Below are 12,201 nucleotides of genomic sequence, written 5' to 3'. Positions count from 1 at the left end.
TTTGGATAAAAGTGTCAGATTGATGATCCAAGCCAAGCGACCATACGTCCTGGTCACCTGACTCGCCCCTACCCACACACACATCTCCCTTTATGTGTTACACCAGTTAACTTTTAAAGAGGCCAGGTTATTATGATACTTAAGGTAAGTTAGTGTTTGTTACTTTGTGTATGTTACTACGTTGTCAGATCAGATTATCTATTCCGATTGCAAAACTGTGTAGAACAGAAACACTATGTGGTGAGTGAATTTAATGTGAAGTTTGACATATCTATTAGACATACCTAAGAAGTACTGGGCACTTTTAAAATGTGTTTGTAGAGGTTTTGGTGTACTGAGTCACGATACTGAGTCACGATACTGAGTCATATCCGTGTGTATGCATCAGCTGCAATGTCTTTATATATCTCCCTAACAGAATACGATCCTCTGTGATTCACTTTGTATATAGGTGTACAGATTATGCTTCTGTATGCAGTATGATTTAGTGTCATATAGATGTTGCTGTGTCAGATGCATTGGTATCACCTGCAAACCTTGGCTAATACTTACTGCCACGCATGCAATTGTTTATTGACGTCGGACAGATCCCAGTTAAAGGAATTATTAGAAATTTCACCATTTAAATAATCACAAGGACAAAAAAAAACTATCCATGAAGTGTATCTATAGACCCAGTGGACACTTTATTGGGTACATTTTTAGGTAGCTAAATATTGGGTAGAAGTCACTTTTGTCCTCAGAGCTGCTTCAAGAGTTGAAGAAATCTCGCAGCCACGTGTCTACAGAAGCCGTTCTGTGCACCTCTGTTGTGCTGAGCTGTTTTTTTGCAGTTTCTCTGGCCTTCCTGTCAGCTTTAACGAGCCTGGGTGTTCACCTCTGACCTCTCTCATTAACCAGGTGTTTTGAGCCACAGAGCTGCTCCTGATAGGATGGTTTTGTTCCTTGCACCCTTCTCTGCCACCTCTAGAAATTGGCTGTTTCTTTCATACAGAAGTGATGATGTCAACAAATGCACCTTAACCAAAATCACTTAGATCTGGCATCATAGCTGGTCTAATGTCCAGCAGAACGGTAAAATAAGCTCTTGTTCCTGCCTGTTTTCTGTATGTATTCAGTTGCAGCCATATAATCTGTTTGTTAGGTGATGTCCGTCATGTCGATCAGTGTTATATTGTTGCCTATTTAGCTGTGATCCAGTGACCCTGAACCCACAGGTGAAAGACAAGGTGTCTCACTCGAGTCATGCAAAGCAGAGTAAAGGGACTGCATGGCCCGGAGGACATTGGTTCATGATAAATTTATTGATATTCTACCACTCAGGCCCAAAAATGAGACAGATGTTGACCAGGTACATGACTCCAGGCACATGACTCCAGGCACATGACTATGGAGGGACTCGATGTGGATATTCATGACATGCCATGTATAAGAGATGGGACTGCGAAAAATTTGGATAAATTATTTCTACCCCCCCTCACCCCTCCGAAAAGGAGAGAAGCTGAAGTTGCACAGACTGAATGACGGAGCCCGCAGGCGGCTTCGGGACATGGGGTCACGCTCTGCAGCACAGCAATCCAGGCCACAGAAAGCCATCATCCTCTCACGATGTATTTTAATGGTTATTCCTGTTGGAGCCCGCATGAGAACCACATTCCCAGATGAATTATAACATTGCAGTGCATAATGTGATTGCAGTGTTTGACCTTCTATCTTTCTTTTAATACAGTGCATCATGAGCTTAGGCGATACCAACATGGCTGCCAGTAAAGGCATTTCATTATTATTACACCGAATCAAATTTACAAAGAGGCATCAACCCAGTAGTGTTACTTTAGTCTGAGCTGATATTGGTTTATTTTGCCAAGTGGTGTTTGGATGCTATTCAGCTCTGTCCACATCGCTCTTATTGGAGAACCGGTTAGAAGACTTTTAGGACAGATATGTCTTTCTATGTTAAGAGATTTTATAGAGAATTTAGATTGTGACAGTTGTGGGATACATGTCAGGGTTGTGTAGTGTCATGTTGAGTTGCATTGTGGGATACAGGTCAGGGTCATATAGTGTCATGTTGTTTTGCATTGTGGGATACAGCTCAGTGTCATATAGTGTCATGTTGAGTTGGGTTGTGGGATTCAGGTCAGGGTCACATAGTGTCATGTTGAGTTGGGTTGTGTGACACAGGTCAGGCTTATGTAGTGTCATGTTGAGTTGGGTTGTGGGATACAGGTCAGGAATATGTAGTGTGAGGTTGGATTGTGTTGTGGGATACAGGTCAGGCTTGTGTAGTGTCATGTTGAGTTGGGTTGTGGGATACAGGTCAGGCTTGTGTAGTGTCATGTTGAGTTGGATTGTGGGATACAGGTCAGGGTTATATATTATCATGTGCAGTTGCATTCTGGGATATAGGTCAGGGATCTCTCTCCTGTTGAGTTATGCTGTGGGACACAGGTCAGGCTCTGTAACTGCTTCGTTCCATGTATTGGTCCTGCACTGTAGTTTCTTAGTTTTTAGGCTGTATACCTCACTCACTTCCTCCCCCTCTACCCCTCTTTTTCATTGTCCTGCAGTTACCCGGCTGTATGCGAATTTCTACAGAACAATAACCTATTATCAATCATCCGGGCACACGAAGCACAAGATGCTGGGTGAGTAGAGCTCCATGCGCTGCCTCTGCTCCAGCGTCGGTGTCTTTAAATACACTCCGCTATCGTGGGCAATTTGGTCCGGGATCTGTGCCTCTGAGTTTATCCTGTAGCTAATGAACGCCTTGCCGATTTTTTATCTTTGCAGTAAATTGTGAGAGTGAGCTCATTAAGGGGATAGCACTAACAGCTTTTGTGGGTGAGCTGTGTGGAGCGTAACATCACCAGTGTGATTTCTCTCCTCACAGTTACAGGATGTACCGGAAGAGTCAGACCACCGGTTTCCCATCCTTAATCACCATCTTCTCAGCACCCAACTACCTAGATGTTTACAACAACAAAGGTGGGCCTGTGCTTAGCTCCCCTCTGCTCAGCGCTCTGCGCATCGCGTTGCCCGTTCCTCCTTATGCAAGCAAGGTGAAGTGTGAAGTGTGTCTTGAGGGAGAGAAGCGCCTTCTCGTGTGGGAGACGGTTGCCATGGTGCTGATGGGACTTGTGCTGTGAACTGAGGGTGCCCTCGACAGCAGAGGCCCTCTTGTGGTGGGAGTGTGGAGGTGAAAGGGGGGGGGGGGGGGTGAAGGCATTCTGTAATAACGAGCAGCACAGCAGCTAGTGTTGGTGTCTCGTATTCGTGGTGATCCTTGATATTGATGAATTTAAAAAGGAGAAGGAGGGATGAAGATGGAGGATGAGAGAAGGATTTCGTTTGCCTGGTATCTGTGGGGGTCCGTATGGATTGACCAGAAACCAAATCAGAGAGCCACATGGACCCAGCTTTCACACACTTTATGGTGGTTCAATTCATGGCTTTTTCTGCCCAGACAGTGACCATTAGTTATAGTGCGGCCTGGTCTTTTTATCCAATAGAGGGACCTTGTTTATCTGGGTTGGCAGGTGTTCGGTGGGGGGCTTATTTGACATTCACACAAAATGCTGAAATAATGAAATATTTCAGTCTGTGGCTTTGTGTATGTGTGGCGGGTGGGTGGGTGTGTGTGTGTGTTTTGGGGGGGGGGGTCATGTATAGGTTACATTGTGGAGACCACCTATTGGGTATATGCAAGGGGAAACGATATCATAGAGATTAATGGAGTCCCCACAAAGAGATGAATACAAACATGTGTTTGTGTGTATCCGTTTGTGTCTGTATATGTGCTTATGCGTGTGTATGTGTCTGTGTGTGTTTGTGTGTGCGTGTGTTTCAGAGTGTGTGTGGATTATGTTTATATTACATTGTGAGGACCAAATGTTCTCTACAATGTAATAAAAACATGTTATTTTGACGTCGTGAGGATCATTTTCCAGGTCCCCACAAAGATCTGTGAATGCAATCAAAAAAACTAAATATTTTATTTGTTTACTTATGTTTAAGGTTACGGCCGGGCAGGGGTTAAGGTCGTCATGTTGGGATTAGAGTTTTCTTCTTAGAAATGAAGAGGGGAGTCCCCACAAAGATATAATTACAAATCTGTGTGTGTGTGTGTGCGTGCACAAGCGCGCAGATGTTTCTTGTGGGTAACATACACAACGCCTACAACAAGAAGAGGAGCTCTCATCGCAAGACCCAGATATTCAGTATAGTAGATACAGTGATCATTTCAAATAGTCCTGTATCGATTCTCCGTATTGGCGAGAGGGATTTTTGGAGAATGCAAGGGGCCCTTTGTCGGGCTTCTTCACAGTGTGAACATTTCAACATTTATACAAATGCCTGGTTTCCTGAAAGGTCTCTTCCGACACACACAACACACTCGATTTATACCCAGTACCCGTTCCGGGTGGGTAGAGGGGCTTGCTCCCTGCGCTATCCAACCTCATTTATACCCCACCTGTGTTTCAGAGAGAGATTCCACGGACATCATGCTCTCTAGAGTGGCACCGCTTATGTTTTTCTGTTCTGCCTTATTTTGAGAAGGAAAAGACATACTCTAATTATTTGTGACTTGGCCACTCTCAATGCATCTCAGTCTTACTGTGCTGCGGGCCATATTTAATGCTGAAATGCGACGGCCTGGCGGAGCGTAGCGCGTTTCTCCAGGCGGACTGCGTGGGTGCCTCCTCGCTTTTCTTCCTGCTCTCCTGATGCTTCAGCTGGCCAGGAAATTACAGTCACCCCCCCCCCCCCCCCCCACAGCCGCGTCTGTGCGTGTAGATGCGTAAACACATGTACGTTTCTATGTGTATGTCTTCATACATCTTTGCACGTGTGGATCCAGACAGAAGGGCACCTAAGAGGTCATCATCAGGACGAGCACAGTCTGTTTCGTATCACCACCAGGACGGAATAAAGTCAAGGTCACACTCGTAACCCCCGAAAAATCTAGGAAGACTGAATTATTCAAGGAGAACTAAAAGATCTAGCATGACTGAAAGAATCATCTAAGAATGATCTAGGAAGACGATCTCGGATGACAGAAACTGATTCATTCTTCTCGCCATGATCAGGGTGTCCCTGAGGCCTACCTCCACGTCTGCTTGGGCAGATGCCACTCGAAGGCGTTGTGCCTCTGCTGTTTGTGTGCATGTATAACTGCCTATGTGTGTGCTCGTGAGTTTGTATAACATGCTGCTGCCTCGATCTTCCAGCTGCGGTCCTCAAGTATGAGAACAACGTCATGAACATCCGGCAGTTCAACTGCTCCCCACACCCCTACTGGCTGCCCAACTTCATGGACGTCTTCACCTGGTCGCTGCCCTTCGTCGGAGAGAAAGGTGGGGGTGCCTTAGCTGTCTGCTCTGCGTACGTGGCTGTCCTCCCCAGGTCCCTGCACCAGGCACCGTAATGTGGTTAATGGAAGCCCCCCCCTCCGGCCCTCTGAGGGAGCGATATCTCTGTGTTATTCCTGAACTGGTGAACAATGGAAAGCCCGCTTAACCATCTGTGCTTTGCTTCGCTGCTACGATTCACTGAGGGACAACGCTTTAGGCTGAGACGGATCCGTTCCCGGCTCGGCTGTTACTGGGGACCACTTCAGAAATTAAATCTATGCTAAATTTGGTGATTTCAATGAGGCTAATGTGAATAAACAAAAGATTAGCGTATAATGCACCCAGTGAAATAGGCAAACATCTGAGATTGCCGAGACGTGCTTATGAACACACATGCAGCTACAGTAGGGTTGTAGGGAGAGGTTGTAGGCCCACGCCTCACCATCTGACCCCTGACCCCTTTGCAGTGACGGAGATGCTTGTCAACGTCCTGAGCATCTGCTCTGATGATGAACTCATGAATGATGGCGATGAGATCTTTGATGGTAAGACAAACACACACTCGGGTTCGTTTCGCCAGTTTTCTTTGCATTATGTGAAAGCGAAAGAGATTAAATAGATTATCAATAGAGAATAAAGTCACGTTGTTCATTACATGGAACTATTTTGCAGATTCAGAAGCAGGAATCTTGATGGTTTCCCAGGAGATACAATTGCTTGTTTCTTACTTGTGCCTCATTAGAGCCTCTACTATAGATTTTCCCCTTACAGCAGAAAGTGCCCAAACCCCTGTAATACTCAAGCAGTCTCAGCTTTTAGAGCATTATACATCTTGGGATTGGGAATGAGATCGTTTAACATGAAGAATTTCACCTTATTCTGTTTCTTACTTACGGATTTATTAAATGGAAAGCTTAAGCTATTGACGGCTGAAAGATATCGTATCACACCATTTATAGTCACTGACAGTTTTAAATTGTAAATCTGAAGGGTTTACATTAATATTTCTGATCATTTTCGTCTGTCATTTTTTACAAGTTAAAATAATAACAGACACATAACTCTTCATTTTGAACTAAATCACAAAAAGCTATGGAATATTTTTGGTTTCTTGGTTTGAAATGTATTGTAGTGATAAACATGCTTTTGATTATGAGGGATGTCTTTGTGTGTGTTTATATCTGTCAGTATGTGTCTGTTAATGTATGTGTGTGTTTGTGTGTATGTCTGTGTATGTGCTTATGTGTGTGTTTCTGTGTGTGTGCACGTGTGTGTGTGTGTTTGTGTATGTGACTGTGTGCGTGTTTGTGTGCACGAGTTTGTGTCTGTTTGTGTGTTTGTGTGTGTGTGTGTTTGTGTGTGTGTGTGTGTGTGTGTGTGTGTGTGCATATGTGTGTGTGTGCATATGTGTATGTGTATATGTGTGTGTGTATTTGTGTGTGTGTGTGTGTGTGTGTGTGTGTGTGTGTGTGTTCTGGGTCTCCCCTGCCTTTCATACACATACAGATCCTCCCCAACTTTCCCTGCTTTGTTCACTGTCAGTTTAGCTTCTATCCCGAGAGTGGAAGGAAGGCCAGTGTGGATTTAATCACTGAACACTGCTTGTGTACATGTGCCTCTGCACCCTCACCTGAAGTTTGACCCGTCTGTCCTCTTTTGGGTCTTTCTGGACCCGTCTAGCCAACGCCGCAGCTGCTCGCAAGGAGGTGATCAGGAACAAGATCAGGGCCATCGGGAAAATGGCCAAAATGTTCTCGGTCCTTAGGTGAGTGTGTCTCCTCCGGAGGCGGCCAGCACAGGCCCCAGGGCCCCAAGAGCCGGCCTCTGACCCCGGCTGCAGGTTGGGGGCCTCCGTCCGCAGGGGGAGGGGGGCTTCACTGGCGCACAGGATTGGGAAGGCGTGTGCCCGTATGTGTGGGTCTGCCATGGCTCTGACCTGCTGCCGTCGCCCCCTACAGGGAGGAGAGCGAGAACGTGCTGACGCTGAAGGGGCTGACGCCCACTGGTATGCTTCCCAGCGGCGTGCTGTCTGGGGGCAGGCAGACTCTGCAGAGCGGTGAGGCCTGGACCCACACCCCCCCCCCCCCCCAGCCCCTGTGCCCGCCTCTCTCTCTCTGTCTCTGTGTTCCTAACCCACGCCTGTGTTCAGCCCGCGGCCTGGCGCTCTGGGGACTGGCTGTTGTGCACGGGTGTGTGTGCGTTGCTTGCGGCCGCGGCGCTGCTGCCCGGCCAGTGCATGGCTTCCAGAGTAACTGGCACCCTCCTCTTTCTGTGCCCCCTCAGCTACCATCGAGGCCATAGAAGCCATCGAGACGGTTGAGGATGGAGAAGGTAAACGTCCATGTTCATAGGGAGAGGGCTGACTGGTCTCTTGGTGGCCCCTCACTGGCCCTTGGCTGTCCCCTGGGTGGCCTTTGACTGGCCCCTTGGTGGCCCATCAGTGGCCCCTGACTGGCACCTGGATGACCTCTGACTGGCTCCTCACTGGCCCTTGACTGGCCCCTGGGTGGCCCTTTACTGGCCCCTGGATGGCCCATCAGTGGCCCCTGACTGGCACTTGGATGACCCCTGACTCGCCCCTGGGTTGCCCTCACTGGCCCTTGACTGGCCCCTGGGCAGCTCCTGACTGGCCTCTGGGAAGCTCCTCACTGGCCCTTGACTGGCCTCTGGGTGGCCCTTGACTGGCCCCTGGGCAGCTCCTGACTGGCCTCTGGGAAGCCCCTCACTGGCCCTTGACTGGCCCCTGGGTGGCCATTGACTGGTCCCTGGGCAGCTCTTCACTAACCCCTCACTCGCTCCTGGGTGGCCCCTCACTGGCTCTTGACAAGCCCCAGGGTGGCCCTTGACTGGCCTCTGGGTGCCCCGTCAGTGGCCAATGACTGGTCTCTGGGCAGCTCCTGACTGGCCTCTGGGAAGCTCCTCACTGGCCCTTTACTGGCTTCTGGGTGGCCATTGACTGGTCCCTGGGCAGCTCTTCACTAACCCCTCACTGGCTCCTGGGTGGCCCCTCACTGGCCCCAGGGTGGCCCATCACTGTTTCCTGTGCGGCCCGTCACTGATCCTTGACTAGCCCCAGAGTGGGCCCTCACTGGCCCCAACTGGCTGTTAGGTGGCCTTTCACTGCCCCCTGCCCCTCCTTTTTAGTGGACCTGTGCCTCTTTCCAGTCTGTGTTTGCCAGGGTCCTATAGAGTGACCCTGCAGTCAACCTCAGTGTGGGACAAGCAGATAGACAGACAGACACACACACACACACACACGCACACACACACACTCCTACGTCCCCTCCCTGGCTGGCATGACGCACTGCAGTGTGCTGCAGTTTGAATCAATATAATTTGAAAAAAAACGTTAACACTCTTTGAAAGAGCAAGAGGAAGCTTCTCTTTCCTATCGTGAAGGTAGAAGGAGGTCATCACACTCGGCTTCATTCTGCTAAAAACCCTGACGGTGCAAAGTGACACACCCCCCCCCCCCCAATCCCCCGCCCAACTATGCGGCATTCCAGTGCTGGGATTGACACCCGCGCCAGCACTCGTGCTGCCAAACAGCCTCAGTCCAACGAGGCCCACAGCCTCCAGCGTTATGATCCTGGGCCTGAGAAGATCTCCTGGCTTCACGCTTAATGAATTTCCCCGAGGATCAATAAAGTCTGTTTCATCTTATCTTCTCTGAACGCCAAAGAGCCTGCGGGTTTTACTCCTGCACGTCCCTAAACAACCAGACGGAATATTTTTCCCGAACCTATACAGTTCCATATAATTTGAACAGTCAAGCACTTTATTCTTGAGGTTGCCAAAGTTCAGACATGGAATCCAACTGTTTTATATATAAGTAAGGCCCAATAGCACAACAATTTGGTCATTTATATGTCTGAAATATATACAATATATCCATCCATCTTCCAATTCTTTCAACACAAGGCCACAGTCATACATAATATATATAAAACATATTCAGCTGTGAGATTTAATAAAAGGCCTCATGTCACTGTGCGGTTTTTATCTGTCCTCTCTTTGATCTCCGTCTTCATCACCTATAATATTCATGTTTACACCGCACAACTTAACATTTTTTAAGGATGCCTGACCTTTAAAACGGACATTTATGCTGAAAACATTCTTGCTAAAGCCCTAAAACGATGAATCCGTTGACTCCAGACCTCCAGCATAAATAGTTCAAATCCTGATCTACAAAGATGTTTTTTTGTTATAATTTTTTAGCCTATCAGCGGTGAGAGTCTCATAGTCCGTAGCTCCTAGGACACCCATGTCCCCCCCCCCCACCCCCCGGGGTCGCCGAATATCCTCACGTGACCCTCGCTATCTACTCCCCATGGTGCGATTTTTGGTGACTCAGTATACACCCCTGTTGCGTTATTAACTACCCATGAGACCATCCTGCGTGCACCAGAGAGCAGATTGCATGGCCATGGACAATGTTGCATGACAACGGCATGTCAACTTCCTGTAAGAGCTGAACTGCAACCTGGCAAACTAACATTACGAAGACAGCCATCGAAGGAAATAAACATCATTAAAGTCACTGATGAATGACTATGCCGCCCTGCTGATGTATGAAGAAACAAACATTTTTTTTGTCATTTGTCATTTTTATATTTCCATTAGTCTTGAATTAATGATGTTTTATTTCCTTAATCACATTTTTAATGCTTTCGGTAAAGCGCTTAAGCGTAATCAATTTAATACACTCAGTGTAAGAAATAAGCAGTGCAATGCATGCGATTATATTCCGTTTTTAAAATAAAAGCCAGCATCTGTTGTGCAGGGCTATTTGTAAATCCAGGTCAGGAGTGTTTACAAAGTAGAATAATGTTCAGACACCTGTAACCATTGGCAACGCGCCATGTGTCGGGTGGTGGTACAAGCAGCGTGGTTTCTAATCGGAAAGACTTCCTTTGATTGTGGGGGGTGGAGGAGGTGTGTTCCCATAACAGAAATCGGGTTTGTGGTATCTTCATTTCACTGGCATCTGTTATCTGATGATTGTTTTCATCTCCCCTCCCTTCCCCTCCCCCCAGCCATCCGCGGGTTCTCTCCACAGCACAAGATCAGCAGTTTCGAGGAGGCCAAGGGACTGGACCGCATCAACGAGCGCATGCCCCCCCGCAGGGACGCCATCAACAACGTGGGCCACTCCATGGGCAAGATGAACATGGCCGAGTCCAACGGCACGGACGATAACAGCAATATTCAGTGATCCACCCACCGCCTGCTGTTAGGGACAGAGCTTCAGAAATACTATTTCAGGCCTCAGATGTTCGAACAAAGAAAGAAACAAAATGACGAACCACAAAATGACAAAGTACAAAGCATCTACATCAGGAGACGTTAAATTTTAACTTAATTTGTTGTTTTCTCTTAGATTCCAGTAACGCCACACGTTTGCTGACCTACAGACACAGTTTCATTTTGACACCAGAACGTTAGACAGAAACTGATGTAGTGAAGATTCCATATTTCTTGGGGGAGGGGGACTGATGAGATGGGCTGGGATAGGGGGTGTTTGGGGTAAAGAAAGTGCGACCTTTATTATATAACCGAAGGCCTGCCTGCTGTATGTACACTGACTGCGGCTGAGAAAGATGTGGGGTGTTGGGTTCAACGTATTTAAGCTCTTCTACGTTAAAGTTTGCATATAGATATATGTGTAGCTATGTGTGTATAAATAAATATATATGTTATATATAGATATTTATACATATATACACATATATATGCATATATACATATTAAAATTTTGATTAAAGGCTGTATTCATAAACATAAGATTATCTTGCTACTGAACATGTTTTGCTACTAGTATTCAAATGAAACTGAAATAGGTGTTATTTATAAATAAAAGGACATTTTAAAATGTGTAAAATTTCAGGCTATTTGCAATACACCCGAAAGTCCTCGTTTTAATGTATAATTTATGTTCCCTTCTTTTTGTTTCGTTTCGTTCCGGCGGCATCAGGGCCCCCCGGCGTGGTTTTGGCTGAGATGGCTCTGCTGTCATTGCACAGACTCCCTTACTCATTCCTCGCCTGCCAGTAAACAGAAAGGAAACTAAACTCGGATGTGTATTTAGACAGGACATACCATTGCAGTATCAGTAATAGAAAAACCTGCTACAATAATTTGTACAGCATCTATAAAACGCATCTATGCATGCGGTCAGATTCCTTATCGACACGTGAGACTCTATTTGTGCTGTGTTTTAATATAGTAGGTCTGAATCATTTCAATTATATTTGTAAAAATCTATTTTATTATTTTATATATAGATACCTATCTATATATATCATTTTTATTTGTTTATTTTTAGTTTCTTTTTGATGATTTTGCATTATAGTTTGATTTTATTTTTATTTAATTTTCTCCGTTTTGGCTGTACAGGCAGTTATGCTCTTTTTAAGGTGTGAAGCCTTGTGTTTTAACTGTTATATTTATGTACAGAAGTTGTTCAATAGTGTGAATGAATATATTATTCAGTGATAAGCAACATTCAGGCTGCCAAAGCATGATCGCATGGTTTATTCAAATGTAAAACAAATTAGACACTAATCCCGTGTCTCACTTTTATTAATTCTTAATAATGCTCTTATTCGTATTAAATTAAGCTTACTGTTAATTTTTCTTTCACTATTTTCTGATCCTCGTTTGGTCTCAATGTGATTTTCTTTAAGAAATGAATTTCATGGGATTTACCTTGTGATAATTTTTCTTGTATTTTTCTCTGGAACTAAGTTTTCACATATGACTTCCTACACAACAGATACACTGTAAGCATGCCCTATGGGACTGATCTCACTTTTTTACTCTTGAATAAAATATGCATGAGTCA

General features: G+C 45.9%; 1 protein-coding gene across 3 annotated transcripts in view; it reads left to right on the top strand.

The window, feature by feature from the left end:
- The window catches only part of ppp3cb (protein phosphatase 3, catalytic subunit, beta isozyme), a 35,069-nt gene extending 22,868 nt beyond the window's left edge, over positions 1-12,201 (top strand). For 2 of the 3 annotated variants that reach the window (XM_049029590.1, XM_049029591.1), the window contains exons 7-14: positions 2,571-2,648; positions 2,894-2,988; positions 5,232-5,357; positions 5,822-5,899; positions 7,035-7,119; positions 7,313-7,410; positions 7,638-7,685; positions 10,394-12,201. In XM_049029590.1, the coding sequence (XP_048885547.1) occupies positions 2,571-2,648; positions 2,894-2,988; positions 5,232-5,357; positions 5,822-5,899; positions 7,035-7,119; positions 7,313-7,410; positions 7,638-7,685; positions 10,394-10,572 (787 nt within the window). In that variant the 3' untranslated portion in view covers positions 10,573-12,201. The remainder of the gene's footprint in view (positions 1-2,570; positions 2,649-2,893; positions 2,989-5,231; positions 5,358-5,821; positions 5,900-7,034; positions 7,120-7,312; positions 7,411-7,637; positions 7,686-10,393) is intronic. The other variant, XM_049029592.1, reaches the window with a different exon arrangement.

The sequence above is a fragment of the Brienomyrus brachyistius genome, chromosome 10 (assembly GCF_023856365.1).
Source record: "Brienomyrus brachyistius isolate T26 chromosome 10, BBRACH_0.4, whole genome shotgun sequence".
NCBI lineage: Eukaryota > Metazoa > Chordata > Actinopteri > Osteoglossiformes > Mormyridae > Brienomyrus > Brienomyrus brachyistius.
Note: the sequence above shows the minus strand (reverse complement) of the source record. Positions and strands in the feature narration are given on the sequence as shown.